The sequence below is a fragment of the Peromyscus leucopus genome, chromosome 14, assembly GCF_004664715.2.
Source record: "Peromyscus leucopus breed LL Stock chromosome 14, UCI_PerLeu_2.1, whole genome shotgun sequence".
Lineage (NCBI taxonomy): Eukaryota > Metazoa > Chordata > Mammalia > Rodentia > Cricetidae > Peromyscus > Peromyscus leucopus.
In genome coordinates, this window is record NC_051075.1 from 83,569,333 (window position 1) to 83,591,130 (window position 21,798).

Below are 21,798 nucleotides of genomic sequence, written 5' to 3' on the forward strand. Positions count from 1 at the left end.
TATTCCAGTGCTGAGTATGAAACCCAGAGCCTTACACACATGCTAAGTAAGTGCTGTTGTACTTAGCTTCACTCCTGGCTTGTTTTCTACTTTTTGTTTATCTGTTTGTCTTTGCTTTCCTTGGATTACTTAAATGTATTTGGAAATTCATTTTACTGGTAATGCTTTTGAGCATATGTCTTCAATACCCCCTTTCAGTGGTTGCTTGAGATACTAAGTTGCATGCACATGACTTAGAGCAGTGTGTTTGTATCCTGGTTCCCCTTGTTGATGACACTTGGCCTAACCACTCATTGATAAATAATTGCTAAGCATTTCCTCTCCCGCCCTTGGGAGAATGTGATTGTTACAATGTGTGATTCCACTTTCAAACATGGACATGGGAGAAGGTTGTGTGAGCTGTGTGTTTGCCCTGTTCTTTCCTGATGCTCTGTTTCCTTCTATAACTTCCTTTATAATCTGAGTAGTTCAGAGTGGTTTTTTCAGAGCAGGTCTTCTGGTGAAAACTCTCATTATGCTTCAGAGTATCTCGATGTACCCCTCACTCCTGAGGGTCCTTCCTGGCTGTCTGATAGATTACTGAATGCTAGAGAGATGTTTTGCCTCATTCCCACAGTTCTCCCTTCCTGGCTGCAGACTCAGGATGCTACAGAGAGGTCTCTTTACTCTCAGCACCTGAAAACATGCTGCTTCCCCGTGGCTTACCTTCTGATGGCAAATCCTTGTCATTTGAATTGCTTTTCCTATGGAGGTAAGAGGTTATTTGGGGCAGCATCAAGATTTTTTCTTTATAGGTTTTCAGAAATTCAATGATCATGAATCTTGGCAGATGGGGTCTGCTATATTTGGGGTGAGCTAGGTTCTCAATTTTATTTTAAATAAGAAATTTCTAGCTTCTAGTTTTCCTCTCATAATATCCACACATATATGTGTATATACAAGATTTATCTTGTTTGTATTTATATGTATATATGTGTGTATTACATATGGGTACCTGTAGAGGCAAGGCAAAGGCATTGGATCCCCTGGAGCTGGGGTTGCAGATAGTTGTGAGCCATCTGATGTGGGTCTGGGAACTGAACTCTGGTCCTCTGAAGGAGCAGGAAATGCTCTTAACCACTTAGTCATCTCTTCCGCTTCTTCACTTTTAAAGTCTAGGTCACTTTCCTACATGGAGACATTTTCAGGCCTCACTTTTGTAAGTGGCTTTTCAGTCCTGCCTTGTCTTTCCTCTCCTCAAGTCTCTTGTGGCATGGATGGTAAACTTTTGGTTATGGCCCCAGAGACTCCTGGGCTCTGGCCATTGTTTCTCTGTGTTGTTGAGCCTGGGGGATAGTTCACTAACTCTTCCTTCTTCCTGTCCTAAGAAGGACACCCACAGATCCACTTGCTCATCGTCTTTGGTTACAGTCCTTCCGTCTCTATTCTTTTACTATCCGCCATGTTTGCCGAGGCTCTCCATTTTCTTTTGTTTCACATGGGTTCACAGCTGATCCCTGAAGCTGTGGCTTCTTTACACCATCACCTGGCTGTCATAACGTGTGCCATCCCAGTGCTGGTGCTTCTGTGCTCTGCTTGAGATCTCCCGGTTCTTGGGACCAGTGACTTCCTACTGGGATCTGTGCATTTTTGTACCAGGGCCTGTGTTCCATTTAAACTTTGTGCTACAAGCTGCTATAACTCATGCTGTTCTGCAAGGTAGGCTAGAGTATTCCTCATAGCTAACAGTGGAGGAGGTTCAGACCCCCACCAAGGCTCTTTCTACATCTGAGGGTGGGGAGGCATAGGAGTTACAGCCTCTAGTTATCCCATGTATCAGGGGTGTGTGCAGGAAAACTCCCCAGCTCAGCATTCTTCAAAGCTGGGTGGTGGTGTAGGAACACCGCATCACAGCTTAGGAGGAACCCCAGACTCCCAGCATGGAAGGAGGGGTGAGAGATTGCTGAACTTTCTTTTGGAGCCCATGATTGTCTGACACACTTTCATCTTGCTGAGCTGCCCTTTTCTGGCTTCAGATTGACTGAGGTAGGCGTGTGTGTGTGTGTGTGTGTGTGTGTGTGTGTGTGTGTGTGTGTGTTTTCTTTTTCTTTTCTTTCTTTTTTTTTTTTGTCTGCACCCAGGGCATTTATGGGTTGTTTTCTTTAGTCCACCTCTGGGCAGATATACAAAAGGCATGAGGCTTTGCTGCAGGCTCCTTCTTTACTGGTTCTCTCCACCCTTGGCCCTCCATGTCTAAGGCTGCTAGAAGCAGTCAATGAATGAACAGGAGAAATTTAGTCTTCCTACTTCCCTTCACGTGGGCCATCTTTCCATCTGCATGCAGATGCGCTATCTCCTCTAGGGTACTTTGTTTCCTTGGAAGTTCATAGTGATGCTCAGCCCATTTTCTTTCCAACACAAGAATACACTTACTTTGTGCTCAAATTGAAGTTTATTGATCTGAGCTGGGGTCCAGATCCTCTTCAGATTGCCTTTGTACACTGACTTCTACCCTGGCCAGTCATGCTTCAGGAGTAAAACTGGGCCCTTGTCACTGTGCTTAGACAGTGTGCTGTTTAGCAATAAAATGGTACTTGTATGTACTTGTGTGTGTGTGTATGGATGTACATGTCTCTGTGTGCAGGTGCACATGCATGTGTATGTGTGGACATCAGAATCCAGAGGACCACCTTTGGCGCTGTTTCTCAGTTTTTTAAGATGGATCTCTTACTGGCCTGGAACTTGCCAAGTATGCTAGACTGGCTAGGGAGACCCAGGAATCCCCCGTTTCCACCTCCTCAACCTGGGATTCCAAGCACATGCTGCCATGCTCAGCTTTTAAAATGTGGGTTCTGGCCGGGCGGTGGTGGCGCACGCCTTTAATCCCAGCACTCGGGAGGCAGAGCCAGGCGGATCTCTGTGAGTTCGAGGCCAGCCTGGGCTACCAAGTGAGTTCCAGGAAAGGTGCAAAGCTACACAGAGAAACCCTGTCTCGAAAAAAAAAAAAAAACCAAAAAAAAAAAAAAAATTGTGGATTCTGTAGATCACACAGACCCTGGAGTATGCAAGTCATGCACTTTACCAATGCAGTCATCTCCTGAGCCTGGAAGATGCCATTTTTAATGAAAAAATTTTTCATGCAAAGTTCCTTTATGCTCTCAATTATTTGTTGCCTGATAAATATTAATAGTAAGGCTGTCCTTGGGGAATAGCATGTTTAAAGTGTGCTTGTTTTCTAAACGTAAAATGCTAGTTGTTGGGTTAACATCGAAATGTGCTTTCCAATGAGAATGCTCCTGGGAACGGACTGAGAGGGGACTAAGCGCACCTGACAGAAGGCCTGTTTTTCTGTTGCCTTCATCACCAAACACTGCAGGCTATAGGGACCGGGCTGCACGCCCTGCAGTGAGTTACCTTCCACGGAGAGCTGCTCTGGAGGAGCTGGGGCTCAGGCCAGAGCCCTCCTGGTATTTCCACCACTGGGGCTCCTGGGACTTAGGATGTGCCAGCCATTTGATTCTTGCCATCTGTGGGCTTTAACAATTCACACCTGCGTTTGAAAAATGTTTAAGTATGTTCATGAAAACCATGCCTGTCTAAATTTTATCCAGAGTGTGTGCTCTGGACTTCTTTACCATACTAGACACATACACACACATACACACATGCATGCACACACACACACATACTCGAATACACACAAATACACATACACACAGGAGAGTACAGGCATACACACAAATACCTACACATACACAAATGTACACACACACACCTACCCATGCACACACATGAACACACATGCATACATATTCACATGTTGCAACATATACATACACAAAGCTGTCCTGGCTTTCTAACTTGTTTTTTGCACAGAGCATAAAAATATACCTCTGTAATTACGTGATGCTTAGTGATTAGATAATTACGGATAATTGCATGGGGTAGCTCTAAGTGTGAAAGCGTTACCGTAAGATCTAAAATGTACAAATTGCATAATAATTATTCTTGGGAGTTATTTGGTAATTCTGAGCATAATTATCATGTGATCCACAATGCATGTAATTAATGCACAATTGCATGGATTTTGCCTTCATAACTGCTTCCCCCTTGTTATAAAGCTCTTTGTCACAACATTTGAGTGTAAATATAATGTAATTGGCTCTGAGATTTAGTACATTAAACCCACAGTAATTGCTTCACAGGAATGTAACCCTATCCAGCCAAATGCTGGGCTCTCACGCAGGATGGGTTGGGGGAACAGTTGTTCCAATGTGGTAGTGCAGCCAGGTCAGAATACAGTGGGTGTGCTGGGCAAGGCAGCAGGGCAGGTAGGCTGGCAACTGCATGCCCATTGTTGACGGGGGCATCTTTGCTGTAGGTGAACCGACCCAGGTAGACAAGGTCCATCTTCTGCATTGCACAAAAGTCTCTTTGGTTTGGGTTTCTTTTGTCTGCCAGCCACAGCTGGCACCCACTGCACCTATTTTTAAATCAATACCGCAAAGCGCTGATTGTCGTTTGGGTCTGAAAGTTTAAGAAAGGTAAAGGAAATCTTACTAAACCCCACAAAGCCCTGTGATTGGCTGGAGGAACAGAGACCTGTGGGAGCCTGACATAGAACTTAACCACATTTGCAATTTCACTCCTTTCTCCACAGGTTTCACATGGCAAGATGACTATACCCAGCATGTGATGGCCCAGGAGCTCGCAAACCTCCCCAAGGCCTACTCATGGCACGGGGAAGCTTCCAGCCCAGCCAGGTATGTGTAGGCATGACTTGTCTCTTTTTGCTCCCAGCCACAGCCATCTCTTTATGTTTGACTGTTTTTAGCATAGCAAAGCATCCTCCATCTTTTTGGTATAGAATAGATATCTATGAGGAAGAGGCTTTTCCGAAAAGGAAAGATACACTGAAGTAACCTTGCAATGTGGTACCCTGGACAGTGAGAGGCATGCCATGGGTCTCTCCTCTACTCGTCTATGAGACTGCCCCACCTCCCAGTAGAACCCTGCATCTTCAGAGCTTTGCTCTAACAAAGTGAGGTCAGAACTCTGGTTTCTTACTAGGAAATTGTGTTTACTACAATGCAATGAGCAGGATTAATCCAGAAAGTCCTGGTCTTTCTCTCCCAAAGCAAAAATTTATCCTGTGTCATTTCATCCCCCTGTACTTCCAGCAATAGGGTGATGACCTAGCAGTCTCACTCCCTATAGGTCATGAAATGGGAAACAGGGAGTTTGAAATATCGCCCAAAGGGTGCCTCATTCTATTGCAAGAATGAGCCTAGACTGGCATGCAATGTTTTGAGATTAAAAAAACAAAAACAAAAAACAAAAAAACCATGACCTTTCCCAAAGGCTTAGCTTGCAAAGTCCATTATTTCTAAGCAACAGAATATTCCTGAACTATGGTTTCCATGTAGAACAAATCCTTGTAACATAAAATATGACACTCTGGAGACTTTAGGTCTTATATCCAAGACAATGAGGCTGGTAGCTTTTAAAGTTACAATATGAAAACAGTAGTTTATCTTTTTTTTTTTTATCTTTTTGTGAGAGTCAGAGCTCAAGCATGCATGCAATGATTGGAGTCCTCTTTGTGCAGATCCCGTGCCCATGTTCTGGATGCTGTCCTTGTCCTTACAAACCTCATTACATTTTCTGTTTCCTTCAGCATGGGGCCTCTGTGTTTAAAGCCAGTGACTTTCATCCATGTGTCTTGAGGAATGTTTCTCTCTCTGGCTCAGAGATGACTAGGGCAGGGCTTTAAAAAAGAACAGGAACTCTCTGCTCTCCTGAATTCATTCCTTTCTCATGAGTGGAAGGGAATGAGGCCAGTCATCCATCTTTAAGGACCAGAGTTTTGGGAGAAACTGGCTAGGTATTTTCCAGACTCTCATCCATCCTCTGTGCCCTGTCCTTCAAGGAGAATTGGCTTCTTGACTCCCATGTCCTCCTGGTCCCTCGGCCCTGTCTTTGCTTTGGTCTGACCCCTGGAATGTTGTTCATTGTAGATGTAGCAGATGGAGGTCAGAATCTTTTTCCCAGCTCCATACCTAAGGCCCAAACACCACTGTGTTGTGTCACAAGGTCACAGCCCTTTCCCTATACCTTTTAGGTCCCATGAACTCCTCTCACTTTGACCCTGTGGCCTCTCACCTTTGTCTTTGTCAGTCTAGGGGATTCCCATTGGAGGATGCTGTGGGCCTGTAGGATATGGTGCTGGAGAAGGAGCTGAGAGTTCTACATTTAGATCCATAGACAGCAGCAGGAGACTGTGACACTAGGCACAGCTTGAGCATGTGAGACCTCAAAGCCCTCGTCCACAGTGAGACACCCACTCCAACAAGGCCACACCTCCTAATAGTGCCACTCCCTATGGGCCAAACTTTCAAATGCATAAGTCTATGGGGACCATTCCTATTCAAGCCACCACATCTATATAGTTTATATTTTTGCACATAGTATGCCGTGTTTCTAATTACAAATATAAATTCCAGGGGCGTTACATGAGCTTAGGTTGTCCTTGTTCATACCTTGGCTTAAAACTTCTCAGGTGAGATCTCCTTTGTCATGTCCCCTTGCAGCATCACCCGCATTGTGCTCTATGAGCACTGCGCTCTGGTGCTGGACTGTCCTGCTGCATCTGTGTCAAATCCTTGCAGCTGTGACGTCCCGAGACTGGGAGCCTCTGCTGCATCCCCTGTTTGGCCTTAGATCTCACCTCGCACCTCAGGATGGCGGGGCTGCTCTCGCTTTGCTGCTCGATGAATCTGTGGCCTCCTTTAAAATCTGACCCTTGGACACTTTTGTTTGAAGTATAGGTTTCATAACCAACACCAAACAGCCTCTGAGAAGCACGGAGGAGCCCAGCAGGGTGTCCCCACTAGCGGTCCTCACGCCTTTTCTCCTCTGTGCAATGTGATTTACTTGTGTTTGTCTTCTTCAGCATTTTTAATAACTGTGTCTGATTTTAAATTCACCGATAGCCATCAGCCTAGCTTTCTAAGCAGCAGACTTGTTTCATTATTAATTAAAGGAGCCCATGTGTCCCCAGCCCCTAGGGAGTGGGGACCGGTTTTGCTTTTGTTCTTCTCTTCCTGCCCCAGACACTTCGTTCTTCCCAACCCCACAGCACCAGTCACAACAGTCACTGAATAAATGAAAGATGGGAAGGGTGAGGGACCTGCAATGTGCCCGAATTACAAGACAGTGACAGCCACGAACAGGGGTCCTGTCTGGCTTTCCTCATTTCACACGGGTTCAGAGCTCTGCAGACCCACAGCTGGCCATGAAATGGTTTTTGGAGTTCTTTCAGACATGGCATCCATCTCCAGAGAGACAGAGCAGCTTGTCTCCAACCAGTGATTTGTTTGGAGTAAAGATGGGGCTGGACATGGTGGGGTGGGGTATGCCTCTCATCCTGGTCCTTGGAAGCTGAGGCAGGAAGCTAGCAAGCTCAAAGCCTGCCTGAGCTACACAGTGAGACCCTGTCTCAAATTTTCAAGAAATGTGGGGGTAGGGGAAAGAGTCGCAGGGTAGCTTAGTGATACAGTGCTTACCAACATATGCAAGCTCTGGGCTTCATTTTCAGAGGAGAAGGAGAGAGTGGGATGGGGGAGAAGAAGAAAGGAGAAAGTTTGGTCTTTCTTTGGGCGGTCCCTGCTTGATCCAAAGCTGAGGGAGCAGCTCTTCCCGCAGGTGACTTGTCATTTGTCTTCCATACACATAAATGCCTTGGGCAGAGGAGGCCATGTGGTGCACTGAACAGAGCCCTGTGGGGTCTGCATGAAGTGTACGTCAGATGTCACTGAGAAGAGTGGAACTCGGTGCACACAGGACCACCAAAGACCAATAAAGACCAAGAGTTGGCTGTCCGCTGCAGTTCCTGAGATGGGAACCAGGACCAGGTGGCCTGTGTGTGAGCACCACCCCAACTGTTGGTTGGCCCAGGGCCTGTGTATGAAAACCACACGATATGAAAGAACTGTCACGGAGCTCCTTTGGGCTCTACTTCACCTTCTTTTCATCCCATAAACTGTGCGGCAACGTCTAGCAGCATGTGTAAAGGCGGAAAGCAGAGTTCATCCAGAAAGCATAGTACTCCAGGGGCAGAGGAAGAAGAGCAGGGTCCTGGTGTGAGATACGTGCCACCTTTTTAGAAGTAGAAAATATTCCCACAGATTGTTGACTGCCTTGAAGCCAAGTGACCCAGTAAAAGTCTGTATGTTGATTGCTACAACATGGTACAGAGTGACAATGGCCACTCAATCATTGTGACTTATTGCACGGTCACAAACTAGGTCTCAGGTACAGAAGAGACACAGGAAAGACAAATGTCTGCATTGATTATCAACTGGTGAGAAAAATAAACAACACCAGAGGAGTAAATGGACCAGCTAAATTACAATCTGATAACACAGAAAATGAAATTCCATCCAATAAGGAGTAGTCAGGAAAATTATCTGTGATTTGAGATGCAGAGAACTCTGAACTACCCAGTTAATTGAGTTTGTCATGGCTGGACCAGACATTGGCAACAAGGGAGGACTTGTTTTATTTTTGTTTTTAGACAGGTCTAACACTGTAGTCCAAACTGGCCTAGAATTCAAGGTCTTTCCTCCTGCCTTGGCCTCTCAAGTGCTAGAGCTGCAGACCTTGGCTGCCATCCCTGGTGACAGAGTGGGTTTATCACCTGAGATAAAGAGATATGGGGAACTTTTGATGAATCTCCGCTTCAGGAGGTTTTTTTTTTTTTTTTTTTTGGCAAGCATGCATGAATTGAGTCTGGCTGCCGTTGTGTACACAGGGCATGCACAGATTAAATCAGGGCCACTGGCCTTTTCCCTTCATCCCTCTCGTGTTTAGAGCCCAATTTTCTCTCTCCAGGCCTCTTAAAGGACAGGGTATGTTACTGTGAGCTGTGGCCAGCCCTGGGCTGTGGTTCACCAATGTCTATTCCTCTGGTGCTTGGGATCCAGTCTATCTGTGTGCCCCCTCCCTCACCATTCCCAGCCACTAGTGACCACTGTCCTCCATTCGGGTTGGCCACGTGAGAGACGGTGTGCTTTATTTAGATTTTTTAAGTGTTTGGCTGACTTCATTTAGCATGTTCTCCTGTTGGTTCTGTCCACTCCGCTTCAGAGGACAGGAGTTCATCCTTTATGGCTGGATGATAGTCTATGGTGTGTGCTCTGCAATTTATTTATTTATCCACAATAGATGCCTACACTCGTCTCCTACTGTGATGATTGCAAACAGTGCTGCAGGTAGCATCAGCTCCAGCATTTCTTTGACATACTGGTTCCATTTCCTCTGGATGAATACCTGGAGGCAGATGACCAGATCCCAGGGCAGTCAGTCCTGCTTTCAGACTTCCTGGGACCTTCCACACCGTTCTCCATAAGGATTACACACATCTACATTCTCACCAGCAGTCCGCAATGTGAGAGTTCCCTTCCCACATCCTCACCAACATTTGTTTTTGTAATTTTTTTTTCTTCTTTTGGTTTTTCGAGACAGGGTTTCTCTGTGTAGCTTGGTGCCTTTCCTAGAACTCACTCTGTAGCCCAGGCTGGCCTCAAACTGACAGAGACCCGCCTGGCTCTGCCTCTCGAGTGCTGGAATAAAGGCGTGCGCCACCACTGCCCGGCTGTTTCTGTATTTTGATAATAGCCATTCTAGCGGGTGAGATGACATCTCACTGTGGTTTTGATTTTCATTCCTTGCTGGAATTTTCAGTGTATGTAGGGATCACCCATGACAGAAGTAGCTCCCTCCCTCTCCCTCCTTCCTTTCACTCTTCTTCCTCCTCATCTCCCCACTCACCTTGCTTTGTAGCCTAGGCTGGCATTGAACCTCCAATCCTCTTCTGTTAGACACCCCATTGTCACATCCTTGAAAACCTCTCTTCTCACGTGGAGACACCAGCTGGTGTCTGATTCCCAGTTAACTTTTATGTGAGGAATTTATAATGTGTGATATCCACTTCAAGCTCCAGTACATTTCTGAAAGTATGCCTAGGTCACAGTAGAAACCCAGGCATTGGCATCGAGTGGTCATGCCGGGATGAAATACTGCTTCCTCAGCCAGGTGCAGATATGGGATTGGCAATATTCAGGTGGTACTGCATCTTCCTCTGGCTCATGGCAAGTAATTTTCTGCATCTGATATCAAATGGAACATTGAAGTCTGTGGAAGAAGCACACACACACACACACACACACACACACACACACACACATGCACGCACGCATGCACTGAGGCACCTTTAATCTGGAAATCCAAAATTTGAAACTGTTAATTAATATATATATATACACACATATATATAATATTTATTTATTTATTTTACATCCTGACTGCAGTTTCCTTTCCCTCCTCTCCTTCCAGTCCCTCCCTCCTCTCTTCCCCCCTCCCCTCATCCCAATCCACTCCTTGGAGCAGGCTTTCTTTGATCACCAGCCCCCAAATCATGAAACAGAGACTTATTATTAGTTATGAATGCTCAACTTTATCTTATGCTTGTCCCACTAGTTCTTATAACTTAAATTAATCCGTCTCTCTTCATCTACATCTTGCCTTGGGGCTTTTTAACATTTCTTTCATTCTGTATGTCCTAATTTCATGCTTCCTCTGTGTCTGGCTGGTGGCTGCTTGTCTGTCTGTCTGGCCCAGAGCATCTCCCTCTCTTTCTCCCTCATTCGCTCTCATGCCTAGATTCCTCCTCCTATTTATTCTCTCTGCCTGCCAGCCCCGCCTATCCCTCTCCTGCCTAGCTATTGGCCATTCAGCTTCTTACTAGACCAATCAGGCAAGGTGAAACAGCAACACATCTTTACATTAAACAAATGCAGCATACACAAATGTAACACATCTTTGCCCAATTAAACAAATGCAGTATAGACAAATGTAACACACCTTTACATAGTTAAAGTAATATTCTACAACAACTCCTTTTCCATTCCTATTCAGAAAGGGGCAGGCCTCCTGTGGAGGCATATAAAGTTGCAGTGAGACTAAGCACCTCCTCTTGTATTAAGGATGGACAGGCAACCCAGTATGAGGAGTAGAGTCCCAAAAGCCAGCAAAAGAGTCAGGGACAGCCCTGCTCCCATGGTCAGGAGTCCCACAAGAAGATCAAGCTACACAACTGTCACATATATGCAGAGGGCCTAGGTTAGTCCCATGCAGGCTTCCTGGTTGTCGGTTCAGACTCTGTGAGCCCTGTGATCCAGGTTAGATGATTCTGTGGGTTTTCTTGTGATTTCCTTGACCCCTCTGGCTCCTACCTGAAACTGCTTTTTAGCACTGACATCATGTAAACAGGACATTCTACACCTTACCAGGCACAGGGGGCGCTAAATGATCTTAAAAGACCATTCAGGATAAGGGAATCATTAAAAGGCCTCAAAAGGTTGTCACTTGCCGGAGGCAGAGTTCACCAAACACAATCTATAACGTCAACTGTAGCTTCTGTGTCGTATGCAAAATTCAACTGAATTTCATGTTTAAACTTGTGCCAGACCTCCAAATAGCTTGCCCTGCCTATGCAAATACCACCCAAATCCAAGTCTCCAAACCTTGATGCATTTCAGATAAGGGATGTGTAGTTGGGTTTTTTTTTTAAAACTCTTTTGGGGCCCGCCACCCAGCTCCCAAATAAATACACAGAGACTTACTATTACTTATGAATGCCCAGCCTTAGCTTGGCTTATTTCTAGCCAGCTTTTCTAACTTGAATTATCCTGTTTCTCTTTAACTACATTTTGCCTCTGGGTTTTAAACCTTCCTTTATTCTATATATCTTTCTTTGCTTCTTACTCTGTGGTTGACTGTGTGGCTCGGTCACTGGCCCCTGGTGTTCTTTCCTATGTCTCCTTTTCTTGCTCCTCACTTCCTTCCCTAGCTTTCCTCTCCTATTTATTCCTGTCCATCAGCCCTGCCTATTTCTCTCTGCTGCCTACCTATTGACTGTTTAGCTTTTTATTAGACCAATCAGGTGTTGTAGGCAGGCAAAGTAACACAGCGTTACAGAGTTAAACAAATGCAACATAAAAGAATGCAACACATCTTTGCATCATTAAACAAATATTCTGCAGCATACACGAATGTAACACATCTTAAACTAATGGTCCACAACAGGGATATGCATAGATAAAATACAAGAAAGCTCTTTGAAGGAACGTGTTCTATGAAACCTGACATCAGAACCACGAATCTGTTGCCCAGGAAATGTTACGGGTGGGTTGCTTGCACATGGATCAGTCTGTTGTGCCTCCTGTTTGCTCTTCTCACACACATCGAGTATGGTAGGCTCAGCATGATTCTACAGCCAGATCTCTTGTCACCGTGAGAGTAGCTTGCTGTTCTAGATAGTGTAATTCTTGCTGTTAAGATGAAGGTGGAACAGGCTAGCCTGTGGTGAAAAAGGCATCTCCTCTAGTTCCAAGGAAACCCAGTGTCGGCAGATACAAAGCAAGAGTGACTAAAGTGCGTGCATGGCCCTGACCTCCACGGCTGCCATCTTGAGCCCCCGAGACTGTAAGTGTGGATGGTTGTTAAGATCTGTGGATCTATCTACTGGGGCCTGGGGCCTGTATTACAGAATGATATGCTGCCAGGCCCCATGGATTATACAGGGACAGATGATATCTTGCTTGGAATGCTAGATCAATGATAGCCAAGCCAGCAAGGGCTCTGGATATAAGTCCATCAAAACACAAGCAGTTAGGAGGACCCAGGACAGCTGGAGCAGCACCTAGCTTACAGTCTGGAAAGAAGATCTGGTGACTTGACTGAGGTGGGCTGTGCTCTCACATGCACTGCGACAATGGTCTCTGGGGCCTAACCCCACTTCTACACCAGACAGGGCCTGCTCAGTCTTCAGAGCTTGAAAAAGTAAGATGGTCAGACAAGGATGTCAAATTAGGCAGGCAGATCATTTGTGAAGGCTACTTTGTAAGAGACACAGCTGGGTGACAATCCTTTTTGGGGCCTTGTGTTATTTCATTCAGGTAAATTTTATATTCTGTTTAGTGGGAGTTCTCAAATGTATAATCTGACAAGTTTTGACTGACATTATCATGTGAGTCCCAGGAACACAGATCAATAAACAGAATGTTTCCATCACCCAGAGTTCTCTCTATGCCTTGTGCATGCAGACCCTTCTTTGGTGTCTATGCTGGATTTGTTTGTGGATGAGCTTCCTATTGTCATGAACATTGAGGTGGCATTCTAAGATATTTGCCCTAACAAGGCTGCATCTGATGCCAGTGGTACATTCATTCTTTATAAAGCATGGGTAGTATCCACTAGGTGAAGACCTTTCCATTCACCTACCCTGCTGTGATGGGCACTGGTCAAGTACTGTATGAGTCTGTGAAGAACTAAGCTTTCCTTCTGCTTCTGGCCAAGACAGAGCAACAAAGACACCTTCTTATTCTGCCTGAAACAAACAAACCAAAGGGCACCAGGCCCTTTAGTCTCCCAATACCAGAAACAAGGGAGATGTCCAGTGAGTCAGATAACAAACAAGAGCTTTCTGATGTCCTCAAGTCATCATCGATGGGAGTAAGTTGGGCGAACACAATGGGGTCTGGGGACCTACTAGAGTTGAGAAGAGTGAGGCCTTCAGTATCACAGGTTGGCAAGGCAGCAAGAGCTGTGAAGGGAAGCCCCTGGAGATGTGTGCACTCACTGTGAGCCCTGAGAGTGTCCATCGTGTCTCATCATGGGACACACCAACCCTTCCACAGTATCCAAGGTATTGTCCCCATAAGAGGACCATCATTTGTGATCAAGAAGTGGAGATTTCAGGCTTCTAGAGGAATAACTTGTAGATAATTGCCACCATACTCATTTCATAGTTTTGACTTGAAGGGTAGAACTGTTTCCAAGAAATGGGTGGGATGCCAGATAGAGAGGCATGACATTAATGGCAGCTTGGCTTGGTAATCTCAGCACTGAGAGACCAAGGCAGAAAGATCATGAATTCAAGGCTCCAACCTAAACTACATAGCGAGACTGATTCCATCTTAATAACAGCAACATCAAAAGCAGCAATGAAAAAGAAAAGGTTATGGAAATGTAAGAGTATGTATCACCCAAAGAGGAAAACTTCAGTGTGTAGAATCCAATCAAGGGTTGCTAGAGAGAAAGGCAGGAAAGTGAGACCAGTGAGTTCAGACAGAATGATAGAGATGCAAGAGGTGGGGGGTGAGAAGAATGCCTACTGGGCTAATAGCAAGTTAGATGCATGTAGAAAATTCTAGTAAACCTAGAGCTACAGCAAGAAGAAAACGAGATAAATAGCAAAGTAAACATCACCAGTGAATCCAGAGACATTCAGGGACCAAATATGCAGGCAACCAGAGCCCCAGGGAGGGGAAAATGGAAGTATAGGAAAAAAGAAAAAGCATTTGCAGAAGACAGAAATTGTTTCCACATGGTAAAAATGATAAAACCAGAGACTCATTGTATTTGCTACTTTTCTGTTGCTGTAAGGAAACACTACGACCAAAGGCATTTTTAAGGAAGGGAGAGTTTATTATGGCTTACCGTTCCAGAGGGAAAGTCCATAAACATAAACCAGAGCATGATCTGCAAGTAGGGCAATGCCATAAACTCTCAAAGCTGCCCCCAGTGATGTGCTTTCTCTAACAAGGCTGCACCGACTATAACCTCTCCAAACAGTGCTACCAGCTGGTATTGTGTAACAATACTTTTCCTGGGGAGATGCAACACACACACACACACACACACACACACACACACACACACACACCTATTCATCCCAGATAGTGAGCCCACAACGAATCAAAGTATGGACACCACCAAAGTCCAACTTGGTGAACCTCTGAGTTTTATGTGGGTTACTTACAGGAGAATGGGTGGGAGGTTACTTACAGGAGCAGAAATAACTCACAAGATGGCTTCATCACCGAAGCCCATCCCAGCATGGGTTAGAGTTCACAAAGTTGGTAACCTGAAGCACACTGTACAGTCTGCAGGCAGCTCAATGGATTAGAGAGTGTCCTTCTAGATGGCTCAGTTGATCTAAACATTTTCCAGCTAGTTTGGCTGGTTGTCTTCTTCCAGGCAGCTGGCCTGGTTTGGTCTCAAGAGTCTTCTTTGCAGCTTGGCTTGTCTGAGAGTCACTCTCTGTAGCCTTTGTTGTTTATTAGTAGACCTAGTCAATTTCAGGAACTTTCTGAAGGTATTTTGAGTTGGTTACCTTCTGTCCTAAGGAGCTTTCCCTCAGAATGGAATGTTTCAATCACTGAGGAAACTGCGACACAGCATTTGGGGACCAAGTGTTTAAATACCTGGGCTTACAAGAGACATTTCTCATTTAAACAACCACATCTATGAAGTGATATGACACCCACCCCCCAGAAAAACGAATATGAAAACTCAAGACACACAGTGGTCAAATTGCTCAAAACCCCAGCAAGAGCACAATGAGGAAGAAAGAGGAAGGTAGTATGGTTGTTGATGACTCTTGGCCATTATCTAGGGCAAAGGAAAGAACGTACTGGGAAGAGGGGAAATCAACCAGAGCCCCGCATGCCATGAAGCACCTTTCCATTGCAAAGGTGAACTTAATATTTTCCCAGGGACCCAGGAACTGAAGCAGCTTTCCCATCACAGTGCGAGAGGAGGAAATGAAGCCAAGCTAATGCACTGGGAAAGCACACCCCACAGGCCACTGAGCACCAGAGACCCGGGATTGCCTCTTGCTATTTCAATCTCCTGCAGAGTTGATTGACTAAATAATATACAATGCATTGTGGGATTTATCTGTGGCTGTCAATGTAATTTGTGGCAACCTAGATTGTCATATACAGGCCAACAGGGAGAAAGCTCACAGGGTTTCTGTACTTCTTGCCCATGCTTCACCTGAACTGTGAGATGTTACAGACACCTGTGCTCAGTTACAAGAAAATACTACACACTTTAAAACAACCATTTAGAACTGTGGCTAATGAGCCAACAAAAGAAAAAACATATAATAGAAATATTCAGTGAACATAGCATTGGGGGGACCAAGTGATGACTACAAGGAGAGCAGCTGTGGAGACTTACAACTCTGAACATTTGGATTTATCTGCTTTGTGCCACAGCCTTGGTGATGCGTCCTCCTTGCCCAGCTGGGATCCATAGAGAGCTGAGTGCGCCATGAGGGGCCAGGCTTGTGGGCACTGGGGTTAGCCTGTGCTTCTGCTTCAGAAAAGACGCAGCCTCCAGCAGGGAACGGTCTTGCCCAGGGCAGAGGGAGAAGAGATGGGCAGGTCCAGCCTGCTGGGATCCTGGAGGGCAGAGCCAGGAGCCTGCTGGGGGCTAAGAGATATGGAGGTGGGACTAGCTGGGGTCCAAGGGAAGGTGATCTGATAGTGGTTGACACGATATATTTGGGAAGGTTTCTGAAGGCAATATGATGTGGGCAGGTAGGCCCCACAGTGGCTCAGAGATTCTGCCCTATTTGACTAATTCCCATCTCCTTTCTCGACATAAACAAGGTGCCTAATGAATTGAAAAGCCTGGAAGTGATCAGAATTCAAATCCTTTGGTCAGCATTCCCAGGCATTAGACTCAGTCTGTTGGAGAAGTCTTTGACTCTCATTAGCAGTGTGGTTGATGTATATGGCTTCAGTCCTGGCTCACAGCTGAGCCTGCTTGCATTTTGTTCCTCTGTCAGAAGGCATCCTCAGGCCTTGATAAGATAGGCAAGGAGCTTTAGTGTAGAAGACAGGACATGCAGTACAGCCGGCCTGCTTTCCACATCCAGGCTAAGAGGCAGGTGAGGTTCTTCTGGGAGGGACCTGGGAGGAGCAGGGGGGTTAGCCATGGTTAACCTTGGCTAATTGGTTAATGACATCTTGACATCTTTCCCCTTGCACCTCCATCATGACATTTCACATGGGTCTTCAAGTCCTGGAATCTGTGTCCCATTGCCTCGGCTTTCCTAGACCTTGTTCAGAATCTGTGGCTCCTGACTGCTCCTCTGAACCCCTCTTATGGCTGCCATGGCTCCCGACCACTCCTCTGACACCCCCTTACAGCTGCCATGGCTCTTGCTGACTTTGCAGTCACATCCAACTGCTCCTGAGAAGTGTCCCTAGGATCATTCTCTCTTGCAATTTTAAGGCACCCATTTCACTCCAGCCTGGGTTTCTGTGGCCTTGTCCTTGCTACCCTACCCGTACCCCCAATCTATCTAGAGGGTGAGCCCCACACCCGAGGTGCTTATGGCCGCAGACTTCTCTCCCTGCACATCTGTGGCACAGATGCGGTACCGGTCACCCGAACAGCAGGATGACTGCTATGGAGAGCCTGGGCACTGCAACAGCAAACCACAGAGTTAGGACTGAATACTGAATACTGAATACAAACCAGTCACCCCACAGGTCAGAAGTCAGACACCGCCCCATGCTAAGACAAAGATGGGGTGCCGCTGGACCCTGCTAGGGGGTTATGCCTGACTCTTCCTTACACCAAGGCCACATTCCCCTCTTTTGTTCAGTGTCTACAGCAATCCATGTTCTAAAGAACACCTTGTCTTTTCCACAGACCCTCCCTGCCTTGCCCGCATGCCTGTGCTCTGTCCCACACTAGCTCTCTCTCTTTTCCTCTCTCTGTCTCTGCGTCTCTGTGTCTCTCTCTGCCTCGCTCAGCACTGTGAAAGTTTTTGTGTCTGCGTAGTTCTGGAGATCGAACCCAGGACCCTGAGGCTAGGCACCTGCCCTGTTACTGAGCTACATCTTGATCCATTAAAAAGCTCTTTTTAAGGAGAATTTCAGTTAATGGCTACTGGAGGACAGAGGGTCAGTTATCTTGGGGATGTGGCCCTGAGAGGCTGCCCATGTTCCAGTAGGTGGACCTGAACTCATACACACACAGGCACTAAGTGGACTCCACGAACGTCTTAGTCAGGGTAACTATTGCTGTGATGAAACAGCATGATCAAAAACAACTTGGGGAGGAAAGAGGTTCTTTCACTCACAGTTCCGTGTAACAGTTCATCATTGCAAGCAGCGAGGGCAGGAACTCAGGCAGGCAGGAGCCTGGAGGCAGGAGCTGATGCAGAGGCCATGGAGGAGGGCTGCTTATGGCTTGTTCCTTATGGCTTGCTTACTCTGTGCTTTCATATAGAACCCAGGACCACCAGCCAGGGGTGGCACCCCACACAATGGGCTGTGCCCTCCCACACCAATCACTAATTAAGAAAGTGCCCTCTAGGCTGGTCTACAACCTGACCTTATGGGGGCGTGTTCTCAAGTGGAGCTCCCTCCTCTCAGATGACTCTAGCCTGTGCCAAGTTAACATGAAATGAACCAGTGCAGTGACTCATAAAGGAAACAAACGAAGCTGGGAGCGAAAAGTGGTGGGACATACGGGACAGAACTGGGTGTGGAGTTGATAAAAATACACATGCATGTGTGAAATTCTCAATAATGTTTTTTAAAATTTGGACAGGACCTCACTAAGTTGTTTGAGCTGGCATTGAACTTTCCATCCCCCTGCCTCAGCTTCTTGAGTGTTTCAATGACAAATCTGAGCCACCAGACTCAGCTGCAGAGTTCGGGCTACCGTGGGTGCTTTTTTGTCTTCTCCATTTCGGCCTGTCTCGTGTTAGCAGTGCCACAGGACGCTGGGGATAGTGTCATTCATGAGCCCCGCTGGGCCACCCCTTGGTCCCTCCCAAAGGCTCTACTGCATCCCACCCACTGTGGGGACAGTGAGGCCAGGTCCCCTAAGAAACAGCACCGTGGCTAAGGAGAAGTAGATGTAGTGAGCATCAGCTCACTGTACAGCGGCACCCATGCAGGCTGCTGAGACCGTGCGGGCACCATGCACCCATCTGCCCCCATCTCGCAGCTCAGCATGGAACAAACACGGGTTGAGTCACCATTCTCCTTGCTTTTCAGGACCTTACAACAGAATGCTGATAGTGAAAAGTGGTTCGGCCTGGAGAACGAAGTGGCCCTGGCCAAGACCCTTCGGCGCTATCTGCCCTACTTGGGGCTTCTGTCCCAGGCCCCAACAGCGAATGCCCAACCCAGGATGGAACATGAGACTCGTCCAGCCAAGGTGATGCTTCAGCCTCTTCCTGTGGCCGGGGCTGTCTTTACTTGCCTGTATGTTTGTCTGTACGATACAGACATTGTAGCAGAGTGAGCAGTCACAGGTCTCAGGCTCTCGGCAGCTGGCCTTTTGACTATAGGCTCTGGATATATGAGAAGGGTGAGGCTGTACCCTGGGGCTGTGCTGGCTGCAAGCACTCCTGCAGAAAAGCAAGTGCCAGGAACCCGGGGCAGAGCTCTGGCACCAGTCTGTAGGAAGAGTGTCCAGGAGAAGAGTGGACACATAGCCCAGACAGCAAGAGGACAACAGCATCTGAACATGGCTGGAATCAGGTCTGGGGACCGCTGTCCTGCGTTTCACTTAGCAGTTACAATATCCCTAGAGACTTCTAATTTCTGGTAAAGTCACCAATGTGGCTATCCCAGGACAACAGAAAGACTGCCTGTTGGTGGTGCTATGGTAGAGTGTCAAGATGACATGGTACCCAAAACAGCAAGACTTTCAGACGTGGGCACTGGACAGTGTCTCTCTGTCTAAGGCAGGCTTGGGCACAGGGCAACTGGCATGCTTTTGAGGGCCAGATTTGCCAGCAAGGTCTAAGGTACCAGCTCATTCAGCTAATATGCTAGAGCTGGCTTGCCTTGGAGAGGAAGCATGTTTTAAAGGGAGGGTGAGAACTTCAGTGGGCTTTTGAGGTGTGAAAATATTGTGACCAAGTTGTTTTCAGGGCAGCTTACAAGCAGGTCTTGTCAGACTTTGAATTAAACAAAAAAATTAAAGAGCTCTGGGTACCTAGAAGAAGGCAGTTTGGAGCCTGAGAACTAGCTCATCTCTAAGGGTAAGATTGGACATGGTGTACAGGTCAGACTCCTGGGTGTGTTGGGCCTTCAACACTAGGGCTCAACGTTTCTTCTAAGGAACATCCATCACATTACCTCATATGGGCCGTGTTTCCTTTCAAAGACTGTCGTGTGTTGCTAAACACCAAGGGACATCTGGAGGTCTCCCATACATGGTGCTAGGGCTTCGTCACTCCTGGTAGGTGTATTGTGATCCCAGCACAGGTGTCTGACTCCTTGAACATTCTCAGAGTTTCCCCCATGTAGGGTGTCAGCACCATTCGCTCTGCGCTGGAACACTGGCTCCTTAGACTGGTGTCCACAAGAGACTGTCAGATGCTCTTCCATGTTCCTATGGGCTCTGAACCTTCTCTGGACCTACATAGAGGAGAAGCAGTGGTGACTAGCCACATCCCCCGCAGCCAGGAGACAGCAGTCGGCAAGGGGAGCTGGCATTCGGTGTGGCCAGAATTCCACGATAGCCGTCCCACCTCATGTTATATTGGTTCTTGGGATCCTTGCTACCACCACCCAGCAGGATGACCTCACACCACAGGTACCCACAGCAGTGCCAGTTGATGCCTATAACCCAGTCTTTTTACCCACAGCTGTTTTTTCCCCCTTCAAAAAACGACCCAGTGTGAATTAAAGGACATTGTAATCATCTGGGCATCCATTTCAGAGCGATGGCCACAAGTCATTCAGAAGCCGAGCGCTGGGGGGCACTTCTGGCTTACACATTTTCCCTTCTGTGTGCAGATTGATGTTTCTTCATACTAAAAAAAAGTGTGAAAGCCCAGAACTCATTATTTTCTCTTGAGTGCTTACATGAGAAAGCTGAGTCATCTCTCTAATGAGCAGCGTCTGCACAAAGCACAGAAGTACAGCAGCAATCCAGGCTGCCATGGGGCACCACAGCCAGCCAGGAACTTGGGGCTTCTCCCACCCCCTCCCACCTGGGTGACATGCTATCTCAGTGGTAACTTAAACTGTAGCCACTGGTGGTGTTTCAACATGCAACCAATTTCCAATGAATTGTTTACAAATCATGGCTTTTTTTTCCTTCTGTGTATCTATCCTGGAGAATCTGGCTCCAGCATAGACAGAATGCTGACTTTATTCTCTTTGAGTCTGTTGGACTGATTACCTCATAACAGAAGCCACAGGGAATAGATTTTTCCCTGCTTCTCCCAAACCAACATGGCCAGGAGCCACTCTGACACATGTACCAAGCACATACTGATGACTAAATCCATGCTATCACTGTTCCTGCATTGTTAGTGGGGTACCCACCTTCTTGCTTTATTGATCAGAGTAGCATCTACCCAGAGTCCTTTCAGGTGCATTGTAGAACACTATCATACCCCAGTTTTACCCATAGAGCACCATGATGTCTCACTTCACTTGTCACCAAAGAGGGTCAAACGGAAACTCATTGCTTGCTGATACCATTAATGAATTTATTTTAGAATTATTTTGAGAATGTATTCCATATAAAGGAACTATGACGGGCTCTGAGATTATAAAGATAAAAGACTGATCCTGCCCTTTAGAATTGTCAGTCATATTTCATAAAGAGAAACATCAAACAAAAAATGTAGTTGTAACTGAGTAAGTATGTTAATGGAATAAATGTTCATTGAAGGACATGAAGCAGGATGGGAGGGTAGACCAAGGGTATCCTGAGTGACAGTGTTCAGGACAGCTAGAGGTCATCTGTTGAAAATGTTTATGGTCTAGGGACCTCCACTACCACCCACAGCGTGGATAGTTAGATGAGCTGCTGCTCCACCTTTTCCAAGAACCCTAAGCTAGCTGAAGATGCACAGAATCCCAAGGACTTGGACTCTACAAATTGGAGCAACAGAGAAGCCTCCAGAGTAGGGAAAGG

The 21,798-nt window shown here is 46.5% G+C and overlaps 1 protein-coding gene across 1 annotated transcript in view; it reads left to right on the forward strand.

The window, feature by feature from the left end:
• Ptprn2 (protein tyrosine phosphatase receptor type N2) overlaps positions 1–21,798 on the forward strand; it is a 719,135-nt gene that overhangs the window by 258,594 nt on the left and 438,743 nt on the right. Inside the window, exons 4-5 of the mRNA XM_028880925.2 lie at positions 4,640–4,742; positions 18,912–19,074. Of these exons, the coding sequence (XP_028736758.1) occupies positions 4,640–4,742; positions 18,912–19,074 (266 nt within the window). The remainder of the gene's footprint in view (positions 1–4,639; positions 4,743–18,911; positions 19,075–21,798) is intronic.